The sequence below is a fragment of the Thunnus maccoyii genome, chromosome 13 (genome assembly GCF_910596095.1).
Source record: "Thunnus maccoyii chromosome 13, fThuMac1.1, whole genome shotgun sequence".
Taxonomy (NCBI): Eukaryota; Metazoa; Chordata; class Actinopteri; order Scombriformes; family Scombridae; genus Thunnus; species Thunnus maccoyii.
Genome location: NC_056545.1, coordinates 2,581,246 through 2,603,779, shown reverse-complemented (window position 1 = coordinate 2,603,779; position 22,534 = coordinate 2,581,246). Strand labels below are relative to the sequence as shown.

The window sequence follows — 22,534 nt, the reverse complement described above, 5'->3', positions numbered from 1 at the left end:
TGCTCTTCTGAGGACGGGGACAGTCCTCCATACAGCTGGAGAGAGACAGAATCTACTGAGAAACACAAAGAGAGAGGGAGAGGATGACATGACAAAAGTTAACTGGTGATATTCAAACAAGCTTTCAACCACTGGACCAACAGGACGTGTCTGAGTGTCTCACAGGGACTATTTGGGGCATAGTGTTTGCATATTTTTTTTTAGCATAAGTGTTTCTGTCATAAATGGGGAACTGGACCTGTAGAGTAGTACAAGAAATAAACAAAAACGGAGCAACAATAATCATAATGATGGAGAAGATGAGGAAGTCACAAGAACATAAAGATCACAGGAAGAAGGTGGTGTCTTGTTTTCTTTCTTGTAAGTAGTGACCATATTAAATTCACTTCCTTTCCCCCTCTCCACCTATAAAACCTGTAGCTGAATTCAATACGGTTTTTATACCTTCTAATCTGAGGTTGATCTCTAACAGAAGACATTTCAGGCTGTTCAGTGTAGGATGTTCATGTTTTCTATTGAATAAAGTAAAGAAGTTTGTCTGAAAGCTGCTGACTGGGTCAACAGAGGCTGAACAGTGAGGAGACATGGAAGCTGTGGTTGGACTGTTGCTGATACTATTCGGAGTCTCTCATGGTGAGCTGTTTCACTATCTGACATGTTAGTATTGGATTTGATGTTGTGCAAATAAGATGTTTTGTGTTCAATTAGAAATCATTATTGATGATTTTATGCAGCCACAAGATCACTTTTAGTCAATAAGTACAGTTTGACATCATCCTAACTGATGCAGCTTAAATACTGTTCCAGGCTAGAAAACAGCTTTGACCAAATAAATGCTTTTAACAAAGAAGAATCAACTGACAACTAGGATTTCAAGGATTAGTTTCACGTGCATACCCTGTTCATTAGTGAGTATGACGCACAACCTGAAAGCTTTCTGTAGGTTAACTTTGAAATCACAGGTTGTGGAGCAAATAAATGCTAATGAAATTTTTGAAAGTGAGATCCAAATCTCAGGACTTTGCAAATATCAGTTGATAGCACAAAATGAATGAAATTTAATTTGAACAATGGAAACCCTCTCACTTACCAAAAATCAGAAATGACAGAATGATCATAATGAAATCTTAAGGAACCTGGAGATATACAATATCTTTTGTATTCTGACTGAATCTGTGAGGAAGAATGAAAACATCTCACAGTGCTGCTGAGTAATAATTATCACAATCACTCCAGAAATATAGTTTTACTGTAATTGCTTGGCAATGAACAGTAGTTCATATCCAACATATGCCTGCCCTGCTCTTTATTAGAAACTGTATAAAACAACAAGAACGTGTTATTATCAATGTTTTATGATGTGAAACCGCTAAGGTTAAGATCTGATCAGGTTGAGGCACAAAACCCACTTGGGTTAGGGCAGTCCTTCTCAAATAGTGGGGCGGTGCGATGCCGGGAGGGGGGGGGAATTGTCATTGTCAGAGTGTGCGCAGGGAGTATTAGCTCTATGGTGGAGCGGTTTTTTGCTCGGAGCATGCGCACACACAGCACAGAGCAGGAGATAAAAAGTGCAGTGAACAAACCCTCAAGAGACACCATGGAAAGTTACTTAACAGGGATGGAAAGAAAGGCGGAGAGAGACGAAGATAATTAGACAAACAAAAGTCACCCGAAAGCTAAGACGAGGAAATATGATGAAGCGTATGTAGCGCTCAGTTTCACTGTGACTACGGTGGGAGACGAGGAAAGACCAGTGTGTTTACTGTGTCTTAAAATGTTGGCAGCGGACAGCATGAAGCCAAATAAATTAAGGCGTCACTTAAAGACATTACACCTCAATCACGCTGATAAGCCGCTTGAGTTTTTTCAGCGAAAACGTGCCGAATATTGCCAACAATCATCCCGCTTTGTGAATGCTACTTCAGAAAACCAGCGAGCACTGTTAGCATCATATAAGGTGGCGTACCAAACTGCTCAGTGCAAAAAAAACCCCACACCATAGCAGAGGAGCTGATACTGCCTGCAGCATTAGACATGGTCTCTGTCATGCTGGATGACGTAAGTGCTGCAAAAATAAAAACTGTCCCTGACACTGTCGCTAGACGTATAAATGACATTGCTAACGATCTTCAAGAACAGCTGGTAGATAAACTCAAAGACAAACGTTTTGCCTTACAATTCGATGAAGCAACTGACAGCAACAAAGACTGTTTGTTTGTGTCTTATGTACGTTTTGACATGACAAACTCTCTGTGTGAGGATCTACTTTTTTGTAAATATGTCAGAGACAGAGCCACAGCTGAAGAGCTATTCAAAATGCTGGACTGCTTCCTGACTGAGAATGGGCTAAATGGGCTGTTTGCAGTGATGGTGCACAGACCATGGCAGGGATGAGAAAAGGACTTCAGGCACTCATCAATGCTGAGTGGACACACTGTGTTATACACAGAGAAGCACTGGCCTCAAGGCACCTTTCCTCTGAATTAAGTGAGGTTATGACTGACATTATAGGTGTAGTCAATTTTATAAAGACCAGACCACTAAAAACAAGAGTCTTCTTTGCTGTCTGTGAGGAGATGGGAGCTGAACACCAAGCTGTGCTGTTTCACAGTGAAGCAAGGTGGCTGTCACGAGGAAAAGTTTTGTCCTGAGTTTTTGGACTCAGAGAGTAGATAAGAATGTTTTAAAGCAGGAGCACAAGTATGAAGTCGCAGAAAAATTTAGTGATGAGAACTTCCTGGTGAAACTGGCCTACCTGAGTGACATATTTGGAAGCTTAATGAACTGAATCTACAGCTTGAAGGGAAAGATAAACACCTCCCTCAGGTCACAGACAAGATCAGCTCTTTCACTGGAAAGCTTGCAATGTGGGGCAGACGACTTGATGAAGGAAATACTGATTCATTCGAGAACCTGCATGAATTTGTTGACACTACTGACTATGATGCCACCTCAGTGATTCCATATATCAAGCAGCATATTTCATCATTGATGGGATTCTTTAAAAAGTACTTCCCTGAAAACAGTTCCCAGTATGACTGGGTCAGAGATCCTTTCAATGCACCAGCTCCAACTGGTTTCAGCTCTGCAGAGGAAGACCAGTTCATTGATGTGACGTCTGACTCCACATGGAGACTGAGGTTGACATCACAGACACTGAGTGAATTCTGGCTGAGTGTAGAGAGGCAGTATCCACTCTAAGGGCAGAAGGCTATGGGCATTCTTATTCCCTTTGCAACATCATATCTTTGTGAGACTGGCTTCTCTGCTGTTGCTGCACTGAAGACCAAGTACAGGTCCCAGCTAAACATTGAACAGGAACTGAGAGTTGCAGTATCATGCTTCAAACCCCGCTTTGAAAAGCTGTGCACTGCAAAACGTGCTCATTGTAGCCATTAATCCTGACTTCCTCATTTTGATTAAAAAAAAATCCGCACAAATTGTTTTATTATTGTTTTGTAGGTTAAAGTGTTTTATATATTGTGCTCCTTAATGTTAATGTTGCTGATCAATTTGAATTAATTATTATTTATTGATTTTATTTAAAACTGTTTAAAAAATTTAAAAACTGTTTATAGTTTAAATAAGTATTTAATTTTTTTTAATTTCAGGCAAATTGATGCACTTTAAATCTTTTCTGTTACAAACTAAAAAAACAATGTTAATAAAATTATTTGTTGTAAGTTGATCTATACTTCTTTCTTTTTTTGTTTTCTTTAATGTTAATAAGGATACAATGTTATGCAGAGGTGTACTTATAACAATTTTATAGACAAATGATACTCTTTACAGTCGCGGCGGAGAGTGGGGGAGGCGCAAAATGTTTTCTTCTTCCTAGGGGGGGCGTAACAGAAAATAATTGATTAGCACTGGGTCAGGGAAGGTCATGGTTTGGGTTAAAATTATCACTTGAAATGTGGCGTGGGATAAAGTTACTACTTCCTAACAATTCTGGCGAGGGTTTCGCAAATATAGGGTCGCCATCTTGACACGACCAGAAAAAAACGCAACAAATGAAGCGTTCAGAGCAGGCTGAAGACCTGAATATTAACAGGGATTATTTTTCGTACATTAACCTCAAGTTTTAGAACTGGGACCATGTTTAACACAGATATCCAACATCATAACAGTATGAAAATAACAGAAAATCACAAAAAACATAATATGTACCCTTTAATGTTTCTGTTTCAAAACATGAATATTTGCACTGGCATAGTACATTGTCCAAGTCATTAATTTAGTAGAAATGGAATGACCACATTGTGATAATAACTTTTTTAAAATGTATTTTTCTATTTTTCCAGGTGTTGAAACCCACTGTGATGGCAGACAGGATGGAGCTCAGTGTTATGGAGCTCTGGGAGGAACTGTGGTGCTCCAGCTGATGGACAACACCTCAGAAATATTTAAATACCAACGGAAAAAAAACCAAAACACAACAATACTTAATGTGAAAGAGGATAAGATTGTGTCTAATGAGATGAAGGACAGATCCATCTTTACTCCCAGTAATGGAACATTTAGGATAAATAACCTGAGCAGGACTGATGGTGCTGAATATACCCTTCATATCTTTGATTCAAATGGACAGCAATTAGAACAGCGGACTCTTCAGTTGTCTATTCAAGGTAAATAACTACTTTTGCTATCATTAATCTTATCATTTAATTTGTATAAGTCACAATAAACCAACAAATGATTTTAGAAAATTACACTAGGTAAATACACTTACATAAATACACATACTACTGAACAAATACTATTTCTATATTTTACCTTTGCAAACAATCATTTCACATGAAACACTCAAAGTCTGCCACACAACTACAGTATAGAGTTGCATTTCCTGAAACATTTTAGTCTGTACTTCTGTATATGAATTTACATTGTAAACACTGAATATGTTTAAAGCCACATTAAAAAGTCATGTGAGTGTGTTTCTCTCAGCTCCTGTGTCCTCTGTCCTGCTGGACTCTGGGTGTTTGTCTCAGGGAGAGATGAGGGTGTCCTGCTCCTCTGAGGGAGGGGACAGTCCTCAGTACAGCTGGACTCTGGATGGACACACACTGACAGACGCTCAGCTCCTCTCTGGAAATAAAGAGACCAACAACATCACTCTGAAACAAGACGTCTCAGGACTACTGGTCTGCTCGGTCAGGAATCACGTCAGTAATGTCTCGAACGAAACAAAGATATCTACGTGTGGTGAGACAGAACATAACTAGAAATCAACTTGATAATTAATTATTACACTGTACATTAGTCACAGTTGATCTGTTTGTTTGTCCGTAGACTTCATATTCATCAACTGCACCTTACCCGACGGGACAAACATATCACAGTGGGTGTTTTCAGCCAATAACACCCTGTGTATTGATCCAACAACAACCCCTCCCATGATCACAGACATTACAGGTAAGAAAACTGGCATCACAGTGTCAATTAAACCCTCAAATGAAACTGTGACCAACTCCAGCAGTGATGACCCATGGTACAGTCACATTAGTAAGTGAAAACTAACTCTGCTGCAGTGGATTCATTCATGTCATTTTCTCCTTTTGTCTCATGTATATGTGCATAATAACACCTTTCATTAAGAACATGGTTACTGAAAGATCTGTGTTTCTCTTGTGTCTTTTATTACTACAACATGTCATTTTCCAGTAATGGCTGGTGTTCTCTCGGCGCTGGTAATTCTGTCAGTAGTCGGGGTGGCAGTCGTCTGTAGTCACAGGAAAAAGCAAAACAACAAACCTAAAGGTACAAAGTTTCTTTTTTCATCACTGCACTCAAAGATGATTGTTTCTTGTCTACTTATAGATTAAAGGAATAGTTTGACATTTTGGGACACTGATTTGCTTTCTTTCTCAGACTTAGAGGAGAAGATCGATACCACTCTTATATGTTTTTTAAATGTAAAGCTAACAGCCAGTTAGCTTAGCTTAGCACAAAGACTAGAAACAGGAGGAAACAGCTAGCCTGGCTCCATACGAAGGTATAAAAATCTGCCTACCAGCAGCTCTAAAGTTCAGTTATTCATGTTATATCTTGTTAATTAGTGAACTTTAGAGGTGGGATGATTTTTTAACCTTTTTGACAGAGTCTGACTAGCCGTTTCCAGTCTTTGTGCTAAGCTGAACTACTGTCTCCTGGCTATTGCTTCATATTTAATGTACAAACAGGAGAGTGCTATTAGTCTTTTCAAGTCTACTGCCCAAAATGTCAAAGAATTTCCTCAACAATACACTGTTATCACTGAGTATGTGTAGTTATGCAGCGTTTTATGTGTTCCTGCTTCCACTCTACAGGAGAAGAAGATGAGCAAGAACTGACCTATGCTAATGTGAAGATCGTGCAGCAGCAACGGAGGCAGATGCATCAGACGGCAGAGATGGAGGTGGAGTACGGCCAAGTCAAGTTTTCAGGGCGACCTCGGAAAACTGTTAAACCAACAGAAGATGAATGTGTGTACGCTAAGGTCCATAAAAGCAGGTGATATACAGTGTTCAGCGTTTTAACAAAGACATATATTATCATTCATCACTTGTAATGTACTCCTGGGTTATGACTGGCATCAGTATGAAAACCTGCCAAAGGAGCTCAAACATTCAGGTGCATCATTTGAATCACACTGTGGCTAATTTTTTGTATAATATTTAATATTTTCTTCAAAAATATATATATATTTTCAAGTATTCCTTGATTTTTATCCTCTTTTTTAATCTTTACATGATGTAATACATCCTTGTTTTAACTCTTTTTTAATTTATAAGCATATTTACATTTAATTGATTGTTAAAACACAGAAAACTCGCAGTGCACAGTGTGCTCTTACATTGGTTTATCAAAGGTTTTGTGCTGTGTGGTGTGTGTTGGGACTTAATCTCATATTTGGTCACACCTCTTCCCTCAGCTCTCTAGAAGACCAAAGATAAGTTTGCATGTAATGACTGGTCTCTGAATTTGTTTCCATTACATGAACACTTCTGCTTTTTCTTAGGCGTGACATTTCATTCTTGCAAAATTGTTTTATCATTTGCAATAGATTTTTTAAGACTAGTTTATTAGCTTTATTTATTACAGGGTGTTGAAACCATTTGTGTCAGTTAAAGGATGCAACAAGACATATGAACGAGTTGTGTTGTCCTGCTTACTCTTAAATTAAAGTTACTTCATGGGGTGAATTTGTAGATGGAGTTAACATGTAGTCTTTTCATTACTAATTACATTGTTATATCATTTTTATTATACATCATTTTAGGATGAACGCCTTATTATACATTATTATATATAGTTTTTCTGTTTCTGTTTCTGTCTGGAGAAATGAGAGAGTCAAATGAAGGGATAGTTTAAAACTAAATGTGATGCAACAACTTGTCAGTTTCTTAACACACGATGTGTTTATCAGTTAACACCAGAAAGTTATATTTCCTATATTTTGCTTGATGCACTTCCTATGTGTGTGTTTGTGGATTCCAGTTAACAAAGTACCTTACAAAACTAAAAGATAGATATCCATATTACTCAACCATAGTAACACTGAACAACTTTTAACTATTTCATTATTTGAATAATTCAGAGTTTGAGTTATTTAAGCTCCAACTTTCAAATCTGGAGGAGAAACAAATCCACATTCTGAATATTTATATGAATTAGGTTGCTGACTTAAATTGCTTGTTGTCCTGTATTAACCAGAAGTTTGAATTAAATTGATGTTTTAGTTAATTACTATTGTGCAGGTGAATGTGGGATAAATGTTAGAACACAGAACACATTCATAGCAGCGATTACATACTGTAAGCTGTAATTGCAAATCTGTGGAAACTGACCACTGCTCTTCAGAACTTGAAAGAGTGCTTTCATCACTTAAAACAACTCAATATCATTTTTTAAGGGATTGGAGCTCTCAGCTCCAACCCAGCTCTCCTTTGGAAATGTTCACTGCACTTTAAACTTATATTCCCAACAAGAACTAATAGAAATACAGTAGATATATATCTACTAGGGGTGTGCAGAAAGCCCAGTATTTGTATTTGTATCTATATTTTTTTGAGGCAGCAAAATTATTTGTATTTGTATTTGAATAAAAGTGGAAAGAGCCTTAAAAATCATGTTTTTGTTTTTTTTATTATGCTTTTAATTTTAGAAAATGAAAGTGTTACAATAAGTGTTCATGAATAAACTATCTTCCGAAGGAAGTCCACAAACCGGGTCTCCAACTGGAGTCTCCTAGATCATAGATGACTGATGCAAACATGATGATCCAGAGACATAGTTGTGCTAAACTGGCCTTTAATCTTTTCCCCATGAGCACAAATAGACAGTTTACATGTTGAACTACCAGCTGTCATTCTAAAATCCCAGTTTGATGGTAGAATATGGCCTCATTTATTGAATCAGTAAATGTTTTTCTGTGTATCAAAAGACTGATCAATCACTTGTTTTGCAGTTTATCTTATGTTTTCAGTTGTCCTGATGTCTTTTGAGCATCATGGAAGGGAACTGAAATACAGCAGACAACAGCTGCTAGGTTGGTACTGCATGACATCATGACATGTCACCTGTGGCTTGGATTGTACTTCATCGTCTGCCAAATGAAATGTAATGTTAGTGTAAAGTATAGTATCAGAGTTTTGTTTGTCATAGGATTCATTATATGTCTGTGACTGTTGAGTAGTACAAGAAAGAAGGAGATGAGGAAGTCATGACAACATAAAGATCACAGGAAGAAGGTGGTGTCTTGTTTTCTGTCTTGTCTGTACTTCTGTATATGAATTTACATTGTAAACACTGAATATGTTTAAAGCCACATTAAAAAGTCACGTGAGTGTGTTTCTCTCAGCTCCTGTGTCCTCTGTCCTGCTGGACTCTGAATGTTTGTCCCAGAGAGAGATGAGGGTGTCCTGCTCCTCTGAGGGAGGGGACAGTCCTCAGTACAGCTGGACTCTGGATGGACACACACTGACAGAAGCTCAGCTCCTCTCTGGAAATAAAGAGACCAACAACATCACTCTGAAACAAGACGTCTCAGGACTACTGGTCTGCTCGGTCAGGAATCACGTCAGTAATGTCTCAAAAGAAAAGAAGATATCTATGTGTGGTGAGACAGAACGTAACTAGAAATCAACTTGATAATTAATTATTACACTGTACATTATTCACAGTTGATCTGTTTGTTTGTCCGTAGGCTTCATATTCATCAACTGCACCTTACCCGACGGGACAAACATATCACAGTGGGTGTTTTCAGCCAATAACACTCTGTGTATTGATCCAACAACAACCCCTCCCATGATCACAAACATTACAGGAAAGAAGACTGGCATCACAGTATCAATTAAACCCTCAAATCAAACTGTGACCAACTCCAGCAGTGATGACCCATGGTACATTAATAAGTGAAAACTTTCTCACCACACACGCCAGTACAGTCTGTAGTACTTTCATAACTTTGCTGTCACAGTGGAAACTTGACATGTGATTTTTGTGTCTCTGTATTTGAACAGATAACTCGCTGCTTGTGTTTGTTTTGCGAGCAGTTGTGGTACTTTCTCTGTTGGGTGGGATTGCCATCTATTTTGCTTGGAAGAAGAAGAAATACAACAAAGTTGAAACCTCCACCAGACCACAAATAAAGGACCATCCAGAGAACTCCTTCGCAATGGTTGAATTGTGAAGTTCTGCATCTGAACGTTAACTTTGTGAAAGCATCAGGATGCTTTTCACCTTCTGCAGTGATTGGTCACGTGTCTTTATAGGTATAAAAAATGACAGGATTTACTGTGAAATCTCTCTCCTGTTTTTATTCTTTACAAAACTTCTTCTGCCACTGTGTTCACAGCCCAGCAGCTCACTGTGAGTACCTTTATAAAAAAGTCTTAGTGTTTTCTGCGGCTCAGTGCACCTTTTATAAAGATTTCAAAAGTAAACAGACTTGTTGTGAAATCATCAGTGTACTGCTGCCTTTAGAGAGTGGTAAAGCCTACAGATCCCCACAGCTCTGCCTGTGATCATAGAACAGAGGAAACATTACAGCTGATACTGTCTGTTGATGATGTACAAAACTCTTTTCTTTCATTACTGCTGAAGTGAATTACAGTCACAATCAAAGACACATTAATGTCTAAATGTGCTGAAAGTGTCCATTTATGTTAAAGGAAAATGTCACATTGTGAATAGAGCTTACATTGTTATTTTATTACTGAAACTCATTTTGATGATATTTGGAAATTATTGTACTGTAGATTTCCATATCCTGACTGTCTGACTAAAACCTTGTGTCTCCAAATTTGGTGATTTTCTTACTTCTTAAATTCAACCAATTTAAACACATTGGATTATTGAAATATGTACTGTCAGAGGTTGATGTTTTGGAGATACATGGCTTTCACTTTTGTACAGGAATGTTGAATTTAGTAGCTACATATATTGTGAATATCACAGTTTTGTATTCAAAGGTTTTTATTGACACATTTGTTTGTACTAAAGCCCAAAATGTGATTTTACAACATATAAAATGCTGGCATGTGAACTTATATGACTGAAGTGTCATATCATTTATGTTTTTGTTTGTTTCTATCCAGTCAGAATTTAAAATAACAATTAATCAGTTTAATCAGTTTTGTATTTTGAATGTAGTTGAGCTGCCTTTTTGTTGACATTTGTATCACGGATTGTACCTTTAATGCCTGCTGAGAACTGAATGAACCCTCCAGTCTCATCACTAGTATAAGTATATGTGAGGTTTCCCTCTGCTGGTTCACAGAGGCGTCACCATTATTTATGGATCGTTCGTTTATTCATAAAACTCTGCTGAGATCAGTAAAAATAGATCAAATATTTACATGCTTCAGTTAAAGGTTAATGACAAACTGCAGACTCCTGGAAAAGAATTCATAGTGACAAGAGGAGGACAAACCAGTAGTGCTTTGCTTCTCTAAAATCTGAAAGATAGATAGATGGATGATGAGTTGCCAACAATATTAATTATGATTTGAATTGTTGATAACTATGAATATTTGAAATGTCCTTATAATAATTTAAGACAAATGTATAGTGTGATAATCATTAAGAAGTGATTATGCACATGTACAAATCCTTTTTAGGTTGGAGATTAAAACTATTTATAATGAAGAACAATTATAAGATATTTATATATCAGATTATAACAACTGCTTAGAAATGTATTTAAAGCTACTGAAGACATATGATTATGTGTAATTGTAACTATATTATATAGTAGTGTAGGACTGGTCTCACATCAAGGACTTTTTTCACTTTTTGAAAGTGCAAAAATGCTTCTTCACACATAGTGAATAAAACTGTACAAATAACATTACACTGCTCAGAAGTGTAAAAATATAAAAACTCAATAATACAAATGATTGTTTAAAGTTAAAAATCAGTGAGTCATAAAGTGGAAAGAAAAAAGTGTTCTTTGGTCATTTTACTGTTCAGTCGTCTTCTGAAATCATCTTCGTCTCCATATCTTCATCTTCTTTTTTCAGTCCTACCTGGCCGTCATCTTCTCCCCTCAGGTCCTCTCTTCCTTCTTCTTGCCTCCATTGACATCCTCCTCCACTGACCTTCCCTTCACTTTCAGTTATCACCATCACATGTTTTATTCCTCCATTTCTTCTTTTCCACCTCATTGTTATGTGTTGTATATGTCATGTCTTTATTCTGCCTTTCTCTGATTAAAGCAGTAAGTTATTCAGGACAGTTTTCAACAATATCTTAACTTCAACCAGGTTTCACTGAGACAAAAAACTGTTTTTACTCTTCACAGATAATAATGATGAAAGTCTTCAGTGGACATTCCCTCACATGTCATCCAGCAGAGTACCTAACAGCAGGAGGATGCTGTCCTATGTGTCTTGCTGGTAAGATCTAACTGAAACATAAAAGCAGGATGTTTGGCAGCAACGATACTTACAGAATTGATCACTTCTGGGCTGATCAATACAGTTTACTGCTTGTTTATAAGCAGTAAAACAAAGTGATACTTTTTCTGACAGCTGACTTTTACGTAGCTAAATGTTTCTTGTTTCATAATTCAGACATGACAGAAGATTTACAGAAAGATACAATGCTTGTATGATATTTGTCACCTGGTGAACAAGAGGGATCAGAGAGAGAAAAGCAATTATTTAAAATATAATGTGAATAATATGATAATTATAATGATAATAAATTGTTTCTTCTTCACAGGAAATCGAGTTAAAACAGATTGTACAGAGTTCAGAAGCACATCCTGTCTGCCCTGCACTGATGAAACCTACATGAATCATCCCACTGGACTTAAACAGTGTTTTACCTGTGGAAACTGTGATGCAGGTAGATTTATATTCATATTATTAGCAGAAATTTAAGCAATCATAAAAACTGAAGATTGTCTGTAAGTCAGAAAAAAGATCAGCATGCTGTTGCTGTCTAGTAGATTGAATAGAAGAGAAGTTTAGTATCTCATATGTAACCTCTGTATGTGTTGACAGGTTCTGGTCTGCAGATAAAGACATCATGTACATCAACATCAAATACAGTTTGTCAACCACTGGAGGGATTCTACTGTATGGACTCCACAGAGGACGGCTGTGTGAAAGCACTGAAACACACAAGCTGTCAACCAGGACAATACATCAGACAAAAAGGTTGGTTTTCTCATGCTGACTTTAAGATTATAGTTGTAGTTGAAGTTTTAAATGGGAACACCATGACCTGACAAACAAGTTGCTTATTAAAGCTGCACGTATTGATTTCTGTCCACTAGATAGCAGGAAAAAAGCAGCTCAATAATTCTGTAGAAAAAGTCACAACTGAACACAGACCAGTCAACTTGTTGCTGTCAAGTGGAACTTTTGCACCAGTAAAACCATCGTAGTTGATTAGTGACTATGTGCATACATGAGTATTATTATTACTTAGTAGATCCTTCACACAGACTTGTTGTCATTCTTCTATTTCCAAGGGCAGTAATGAACCCTCAAGCTCTACTTTGTCTTGAAAGGCTGTTCAGTGACTCCCACAGTCTGCTGCATAACTGCACTACACGTGTCATAACTACCTTCATCAGACAAAATGGATGTTACATTGGTCAAAAGACAAAAGTTTGAAAGTGTTAAAATGAAACTTATACAATTTGTTGACAATCTAGTTGTTTACTGGCATGAACATATTAGCATAAATATCTTTAATATTTAAAGTATTTGCATGAAGCAGTGAAGCTGATGACATTTGGATCATTGTAGTTTTCTCTCAAACAGTAGTTTGGTTATGAATCTGATTCCATTGTTGCTCAAGAATGACAAGATGGTGAAATATAAAAACTTGTCAACAATCATTATTAAACAAAGGACTATTATTGGATGTGTGATTTTCAAGTGTCAGCTTCACTGAAATGAAATCAGACAGATGTGATGACAGTGATGATGTCATGTCAGGATGCAATTTGACAGAGAAACACACACTGTGCACCTGGTCAGAGGATAAAACAACCTGGTAACAAATGTCAAAGTCAGACTGTTCTGTCAGTGAATGATCAGTGATGGTGAGTAATCTCAGATGTGTCTCTTTCTCTAAGGAACCAGCAGCACTGATACAGTGTGTGACGACTGTCAGCCGGGCTATTTTTCACAGGATGGTGTGAACTGCACAGCTTGGACAATGTAAGACACTTTTCTATTCAATTATTCATTGATTATTCATTAATTTATTCTCTAAAAGCACAAAAAGCAAAGCAAAAGAAGATTTTTTCCCTGCTATATAACTCTGATCATTACAAGTGTGCACTCGGTTTTTTGCATCAATGGAACAAATCATCATGCATGGGAATATTCAAGACATTGCCAATTAAATTCACTTCAATTAAAAAAACTTCATTCATCTCTGAGGAGCAACTTATGAGGCAGGCATAGTAAAAGGACATACAAACAGGACATATAAGACAATGCATGATAGACAAACAGTGACCATGTGACAGAGATAGAAATAATATAAGAGTCTTAAGTTGGGGGGGTGCTGTGGCAGACCAAAAGGTGTGGGGGTTAGTCCCATTCCATTGGAATCCAATAACAAAGAAATAAAGCAGTCTTTTACTTTTCTCATCCAACAGTTGCTCAGAAACTGAAGTGATGGTCAAAGAAGGAAACCAGACAAATGATGTCGTCTGCAGAAGTGCATCAAGAAATCACTACTCTTTATTTTCACCATTGTTAATGGTTTTCTCACTAACACTTGCCTGGCTTGTGAGCAGAGGTTAGTGCTTGTTTTGCATGTCTACCTAATTTGTCTAATATCCTCCTCGCCTCCAGTGGACTCAACTAAAGCTCACTAACTGTTGGTGCTAATATTGTGCTTTATTTTGGATGTCAGGCAGGTGAATAACAACTGATATGTGCAACCTGTCAAGTTATTCTTCATAAATACTTAGTTAGAAAGTTCACTAGGGATGCACTGATCCAAATTCTTCTCTACTGATTTGATTCCAGCACCTAAACCCAGAGTATATGCCAATACAGACTACTGATCCAACACCAGGACAGTCTTTGTTACACATTTAACATCCGTATACTACCTCAGGAAGCCACTGGGACCATTCTTAGTAAGTTAACATGAGGCTGTAACTGCTAAACAGCTTCTTAACTATTGTTACACACTAATGTAGGGGAAACCCTGGTGCAACATAGAAATGAGACTCCCCTCTTCCCAACTCCCAAGAACCACCAGCAACAAGGATTACAGCCTTCAAAAGTATTTATTTACACAGTTGATTAGAGACATTTTCAGGGTGGGCTAACAGCAAAATAACAAACAAAATGAAACTAAATTATCTACTCAAAAGAAAAATAAACCAAGATACAAATCTCCTGTATACACACTTGCAAGATACTTTTACAGTATTTCACAGGAGAGTCATTCACAACATGCTGGCTGGAAGTGGAGAGAGGAGGAAGTCAACCTTTAAACCACTAGCTATTAGACTGGAACCAGTCAGTTCTTTAACTAACCACACATGTACACCTCAGGTTTCACAATAAAGGTCTACCACTGCCTTCACATTAAAGTGTATTTATGGTGAAGCACATTTAGGAAATGCATGTAAATGTAGTTAAGTGCTTCAAAAGTAGCTCACTACAAATAATATACAGAGCAGAGTGGAAGACTGTATTGAATGTGGTCGGTCATGTCTGGACCTCCATCAGTGCGTCCCTGAAGTTTAGATCCTACATATAAAAATGTACATCTTGATATTTTTCTTCACACTAACAGTAAGACTCATAACATGAAATTCTACATACAATTTACTACTTTACCAATTTCATATTTGACTAATTAATTGTTTTTTTCTTTTTTCCCGTACCTGCAAACTGTGGTCACCAGTTGATGGAGAAATTCTTGTACCCTTGTCACTTTTGATGAAGAATAAAGATGAAGAAACTCCACAGGCTCCAGTTGATGCTCTCAGATGACCTCGGATTTGATTACTGACTATTAAAATGTACTTACACACTTACTTATACCTGCAACTGACATTATGACTATTATAATGATGGAATATTACTGTTACTTCCATTTAGGCTACTGTTGTTTTTATTAAAATGTCATTACATTGTTCCAGATATTATCATTTTATTGTGAGGCTTTTTTTTTTTTTTTAACTTTTTCTAGTACTATGATTGGTTGCTCCTGAATTCATCTTTACAGCCTGACATCAGGTTTGTCTTCTTGCCTCTAGAAAGCATTTCGTGCATCTTGCTTGAAATTATTAAATTTTTTTCTTATATCTGCTCACCTCGACCTGCTGTTTGTATTGCTAGAGTTAGTCTAGGATCTGTGGTTATATGTCACAACTCGTCTGCGGTCTCAAAAACATCTGAAGGCCAATGAATATACACGATTACTGTTCAATAACCAAATCTGGTCCTGTCTTCACCTTTGTTGACTAGACAGTTGGGTGACTGTATGTTACATCTTCGTCAGCCCTCCTCCCCCTCACCTTTCCGACAACGGATAAAGAGGGGGGGGGAGGCTGTGCGGAGGTGAGAGACCTCTCTCTCTCTCTCTCTCTAGCTCTCTCTTTTCATTCACTTTTCATGTGAACAGCTCAGTGGGCTGTAACAGTAGAGACTGGCGGACACATACGCGTCACTATCTCGATATTTGAATGATATCGCGCCTTTTCTGCCCTCTTCCCCTCTCTGTGACGGTTGGATTTTCCTTTTAACTTTGAGTGAAGCCAAGAATCTGTTCAAACCACCAACCACCATTAATCACCAGGTAGAGGACTAGTGTCAGTCTCACCTCCGTCACTGGGGCAGAAGGATCCGAGCATGACATAATTATGGTTATACATCATGCACAGACGTCTTTGGACGTCCACACTAACATATAGCTGTTAGTGCGGGGGCGGGACTCATGCTAGGAATCATGCTGGGACACAGAAGTAAAAATAAAAGAAAAAGAAGTAAAAGAAAAAGGAAGTAGCATGAAGTAAAAGACTGAACGTCGGTGCTTATGGACCATGTTCCTCAGTAACGAGGGTAAGTTGGCTGAAATGTTATGTTGTTGTTTCAAACTACAGTATTTGTGTCACTGTTGATGCCGCTGAAAACTTGATTCTACCGAACATTAAAACAGCACAATGGTCTTGTTTATCAGTTATGTAGCTAATTAATATTTCAGCATTTTCTGAACTGCTGTCGCTAACTTTACTAACATGTACGTAAAATATATTAGAAAACTGTTTGTACACCAGCAGTCTGTGTTCAGTACCAGTAGCGAGGAGCAGCACATAATGCAGTAATATAATTAATAAAGACTCGTTAAGTCGACATGAATGTAACATTACAGCCGCGGTTTTGATCCTGGATATAATACAACACTTCTTTTGTTAAAGCTGTGATGTCTGGCTGCTTGTTGCCAATATTGGTTTTGTTAATAACGTTTTGTAAGAGAACATTGTAAACTTTAACACAGTTAAAATGACCTTTAACCTGCTGTTCAACTATTTAAATCTGTCAGTTTCAGTTTTAGTCACTTCTGATATCATTTGTCATCTTCCACTTATGATACACTGTCTAAAGTCTTTCTGTTCTCTCAAGTCTGAACTGTGCTGTAAGTAAGTAAGTAAGGAGTATTAATGCAAATGGTCAATGCCAAGAGTTCAGCTCAATACACTATCCAGTAACAAGAAACAAGACATACCAACATTTTTCTAAATGACATTTGTCTCTGAAGACTCAGTAATATGTTTTAATGAGCTTTGACAGGAAACAAACAGGACTGAAGTTTAACCTTTGAGAATGAAAGTGATGTGAAATATGAGTCGAAGTTTAATGTTCAGTTTAATCTCACCAAAGGAGAGAAAAAGGCTCAACCTGCTTTAAATCAGTTCTGCAGCTTTTCATGTGCAGATAGTTTAAACCTGACTAGAAATCAGAGGTTTTCCAGTAGAAATCTACTTGTTAACCCAGTTACTCTTAATCTCTTACCCACAGTAACCAGGTTACTTACTGTTTAGTACAGTATTTATATGTTTTCTTTTTGTTTCTAGATTCTGTCCCTCAGATTTGGATGTGACATCTCTCTTCATCCCAAATCTCAGTGAGATTGTGTCTTCAGCTCATCAAAACTGTCAACTTGATCCACAAAATGACTTTGAGAAGAAAACCTTTGACAGCTGCAACTTTGATGGTAAAATAGTTTATAACAAAAGGAGGGGGGGCTGGTGGGGGTCATGTGTTGTTGAACAGCTCTGATACAGCCAACAGCTCAAAATCAGCTGCATTACATATTAGTAATATTAATAATGTTTTCAAACTACTCTCTAATGAGACCTGATACATATGCAAGTTATAATTCCACCAGAATTCAAGTAGTCTACACTTTCAATTATACTCACATCTCACTCTTTAATTTACTGTGTTGTTTAAGTTGTTCACACATTTGTCCATCTGGGGGACTGACACAGATCTACACAAACACATTAAGTACAATCTGAATGCTGCATTCACTAGGGGTCGACTGATATGGTTTTTTTAGGGTCAATACCGAATATTAGTAATCAAGGAGACCAATAACCGATATGAAGAACTGATACATTTGCAGTAAAAATGAAAATCTTGCCATCAAAATTCAGAACACATGATTTAACACATGATGATGCTTCATTTATGAAAGCAAAACAGCTTTGTAAAGCCTTCAGTTTACTTTTGCAATGGCTGGCGTGGATCCACGTGGCTCTTTCTGCTATCTTCACTGCAGAGTTTGTTACCAGTATGACCTGGAGTGGACTGGTCCTGCGTGGTTTTCACTAGTTCTGCTGTTTGCAGTTCTTAACCACCACCCAGTCACCTGACTGCAGATAGTGCAGGGGAGCTGGCAGTGCTGCTTTTACCTAAGTATGGACAGACTTTAGGAGTTGGAGAGGTTAATACAGTAGTTTAGCACAGTATCATCAAACTCTTCCCCCCTGAGGGGCTGTAACTGCCCAGGAGAAGACATCCCTGTGTCCGTGGGTCTCCAGTGATTATCTCAAATGAGGACAAACCTGTTTTAGATTTGCCTTGTCCCCTCATACTCATTAGCAGTAAGGGCAGGACTTTTACCCAATCGAGCCGTGCTTCTTCGTACACTTCAGCTAGTTAGTTTTTGATAGTGCCATTCTCTTGCTCTACTGCTCCTCTGCTCTGAGGATGATTTCAAATCAATCCCTCAGTAATCTGACATTTTATCAACACTAGGCTTTTTTTTTTTTTTTTTTGGACAAACTTTTTGTCTGTGTTGGTCCTTCTTCCCATGTGTCAATCTTATAAGATAAGAAAACAAACATTTTTGCACAGTTTTCACTTTTTTGTAGCAGCATTCTGCTGGATTTAACCAGTTCAGTTAAGGAGACAGAAGAGATTAAGAAACATTACAAAACATTTGTGTCACAGAATTGGGAGCTTGTGTAGCTGATTTTTCTGCCGCAACTGTTCTTTCATTTCCTCTTGACACATTGTCTTGTGGTTTGGTGTGTACCTCACACTTGTACGCAGTCACATCCTGTGGGAGTAAAATAGATTCTATCAGGTTACAGACTAGTGATGCATGCACTATTTGTTTATCTATGGATGTTAGAAATCACTCAGTATTTTGATGACAGGAATATTATTTATTTTGACATTTTAGATTAGTTTCCAGTGAGATATTATTGAGTTTATAAAGTGACTTTGCTGTATATTACTGTTGCTGCTCTAGAAACAATGTTTAGTTACATTTAAAATATAAATAAATCCTGTTCTGATTTTTTTCTTTTTTAAAATAATATATTTTTTAAGAAAGCAATTTTTTACTAATGAAAAAGAACCGATAAGAGTATAAATAAGAGGAGTGATTATCAGTGGATTGCCAACAATATGAATTATGATTTTAATTGTTGATAAATATGTCCTTATAATAGTTAAGGATACATGTATAGTGTGATAACCATTAAGAAGTGATTACACACATGTACAAATCCTTTTTAGGTTGGAGATTAAAACCATTTATAATGAAGAACAATTGTAAGATATTTATATATCAACTTATAACAACTGTTTATAAATGTATTTAAAGCTATTGAAGACATATGATTATGTGTAATTGTAACTATGTTATATAGTAGTGTAGGACTGGTCTCACATCAAGGACTTTTTTCACTTTTTGAAAGTGCAAAAATGCTTCTTCACACATAGTGAATAAAACTGTACAAATAACATTACACTGCTCAGAAGTGTAAAAATATAAAAACTCAATAATACAAATGATTGTTTAAAGTTAAAAATCAGTGAGTCATAAAGTGGAAAGAAAAAAGTGTTCTTTGGTCATTTTACTGTTCAGTCGTCTTCTGAAATCATCTTCGTCTCCATATCTTCATCTTCTTTTTTCAGTCCTACCTGGCCGTCATCTTCTCCCCTCAGGTCCTCTCTTCCTTCTTCTTGCCTCCATTGACATCCTCCTCCACTGACCTTCCCTTCACTTTCAGTTATCACCATCACATGTTTTATTCCTCCATTTCTTCTTTTCCACCTCATTGTTATGTGTTGTATATGTCATGTCTTTATTCTGCCTTTCTCTGATTAAAGCAGTAAGTTATTCAGGACAGTTTTCAACAATATCTTAACTTCAACCAGGTTTCACTGAGACAAAAAACTGTTTTTACTCTTCACAGATAATAATGATGAAAGTCTTCATTGGACATTACCTCACATGTCATCCAGCAGAGTACCTAACAGCAGGAGGATGCTGTCCTATGTGTCTTGCTGGTAAGATCTAACTGAAACATAAAAGCAGGATGTTTGGCAGCAACGATACTTACAGAATTGATCACTTCTGGGCTGATCAATACAGTTTACTGCTTGTTTATAAGCAGTAAAACAAAGTGATACTTTTTCTGACAGCTGACTTTTACGTAGCTAAATGTTTCTTGTTTCATAATTCAGACATGACAGAAGATTTACAGAAAGATACAATGCTTGTATGATATTTGTCACCTGGTGAACAAGAGGGATCAGAGAGAGAAAAGCAATTATTTAAAATATAATGTGAATAATATGATAATTATAATGATAATAAATTGTTTCTTCTTCACAGGAAATCGAGTTAAAACAGATTGTACAGAGTTCAGAAGCACATCCTGTCTGCCCTGCACTGATGAAACCTACATGAATCATCCCACTGGACTTAAACAGTGTTTTACCTGTGGAAACTGTGATGCAGGTAGATTTATATTCATATTATTGGCAGATATTGAAGCCTTAGTATTGATTTAAGGTCAGTTAGAAGGTTTTTTACTGCAAGTCTCACTGTCAATGCTGTAAGAAGTGAATAAACTGTCTGGTTGGCGGCTTCATTATGAAGATGCAGAGACTCAGCATGACGAGTCTACTGCCTTGAGACAACTTCCACAGTGGAAATTAGAGCCTAACAAGCAAGTTTCCCAATAAAACTGTAACATTAAATTTCTACATGACAACAATGAGGAAAATGATGATTAGAGGATTGTATCTGTGCTGTTGTTTTCTCAGTTTAATCTGAGATTGATCAATAATCACTTTTTTCTTTTGTGTGGAGCATACTGCCCACTGTTGAAACACATTACTATACTAAGCTCATTATTACATCATTATAATTTATATATATTAATTATATTGTTAATTATTACAGCTTAAACGTACAGACTGCATGTAGAAACAAACACCACATAGAGAAATGTGATGAAATGCTGCCAGTGAGACAGTTTTAGTGCCACAACAGGTTGTTGTCACATGAGAAGTTTGTCACTTTCCAAATTCTGACGTTGATGTTGAAGTTTGTTCTGTTTGGTTTTGTGAGCAAGTTATCAGCTGAGACTTTGGTGTCGTCTGTTTTTTTCCTCAGTTTTTAAACAGCTGTGAGCTATTTTGTGTCAGAGGGACTTGCAGTAATATTAGAACCGACCTCTCCTCACAGAAATCACATTTCCACGGGGTGATATGTACGGGCGGTTTTATTCTCCAGCCCTCATTTATGCAGATATTTTCCCATGAATTCATAAATGGGAGAAACTATTGTTTCACATTTCCCAAAGATGTCATAAAAACTGAAGATTGTCTGTAAGTCAGAAAAAAGATCAGCATGCTGTTGCTGTCTAGTAGATTGAACAGAAGAGAAGTTTAGTATCTCATATGTAACCTCTGTATGTGTTGACAGGTTCTGGTCTGCAGATAAAGACATCATGTACATCAACATCAAATACAGTTTGTCAACCACTGGAGGGATTCTACTGTATGGACTCCACAGAGGACGGCTGTGTGAAAGCACTGAAACACACAAGCTGTCAACCAGGACAATACATCAGACAAAAAGGTTGGTTTTCTCATGCTGACTTTAAGATTATAGTTGTAGTTGAAGTTTTAAATGGGAACACCATGACCTGACACACAAAGCTTATTAAAGCTGCACGTATTGATTTCTGTCCACTAGATAGCAGGAAAAAAGCAGCTCAATAATTCTGTAGAAAAAGTCACAACTGAACACAGACCAGTCAACTTGTTGCTGTCAAGTGGAACTTTTGCACCAGTAAAACCATCGTAGTTGATTAGTGACTATGTGCAGTATATGTGAAGTAAACATGATTTTAACAAATAAAGGTACAAACAAGGCCTGTATAAAAACCTAAGATACTATCTTGGCTTCTACACTTATTCATTATAAATTGTTTTCATAATCTACTTTTTTGAAGTAATCTGGGGCTTTCAGCCACATCTTGTGGCCTTCATCAGTGAATGGAGTTCACTCAGTTGTCATGGAGATGGTTCAGTTGTTATCATGTGACCTAAGTATGGAACTTTGGTCATGTGATAACAGGTGGTTGTATATGGGGGCAGATGGTTACCACTGTCTCTGCTTAAAGATGGTCTCTGGTCAAATTTGAAGCGTCCTTGACCTCCAGTTGTCCACTGACCATGTGATACGTCATGTGTCAACAACTGAACCATCTCCATGACAACTAAAGATGGGACAAGCTACATAA

At 37.2% G+C, this 22,534-nt stretch overlaps 3 protein-coding genes and 1 long non-coding RNA gene across 5 annotated transcripts in view; 3 read left to right on the top strand and 1 right to left on the bottom strand.

Annotated features, from left to right (window-relative positions):
* The window catches only part of LOC121909983 (tumor necrosis factor receptor superfamily member 14-like), a 124,899-nt gene that overhangs the window by 71,180 nt on the left and 31,185 nt on the right, over positions 1-22,534 (bottom strand). The gene's annotated exons all lie outside the window — the stretch shown is intronic.
* LOC121910501 (T-cell surface antigen CD2-like) lies at positions 211-6,631 on the top strand. Its single transcript, XM_042431734.1, has 7 exons — positions 211-360; positions 565-633; positions 4,305-4,628; positions 4,948-5,205; positions 5,293-5,415; positions 5,665-5,760; positions 6,309-6,631. The coding sequence occupies exons 2-7, from the start codon at positions 585-587 to the stop codon at positions 6,494-6,496; spliced, it is 1,038 nt and encodes a 345-aa protein (XP_042287668.1). The 5' UTR covers positions 211-360; positions 565-584; the 3' UTR covers positions 6,497-6,631.
* On the top strand, positions 12,168-15,617 carry LOC121909998 (tumor necrosis factor receptor superfamily member 14-like). 2 transcript variants are annotated; one of them, XM_042430911.1, is made up of 5 exons: positions 12,168-12,336; positions 12,495-12,650; positions 13,580-13,664; positions 14,111-14,253; positions 15,379-15,617. In XM_042430911.1, exons 1-5 carry the CDS (start codon positions 12,171-12,173, stop codon positions 15,465-15,467), a joined length of 639 nt encoding a protein of 212 aa, XP_042286845.1. In that variant the 5' UTR covers positions 12,168-12,170; the 3' UTR covers positions 15,468-15,617. The 2 variants fall into 2 exon arrangements, with proteins under 2 accessions (XP_042286845.1, XP_042286844.1); XM_042430910.1 differs by lacking the exon at positions 15,379-15,617 and adding an exon at positions 14,663-14,787.
* Positions 16,241-20,235, top strand: LOC121910030. The gene is made up of 3 exons (XR_006099574.1): positions 16,241-16,538; positions 17,552-17,691; positions 20,192-20,235. It is a non-coding gene; the product is annotated as an uncharacterized LOC121910030 (long non-coding RNA).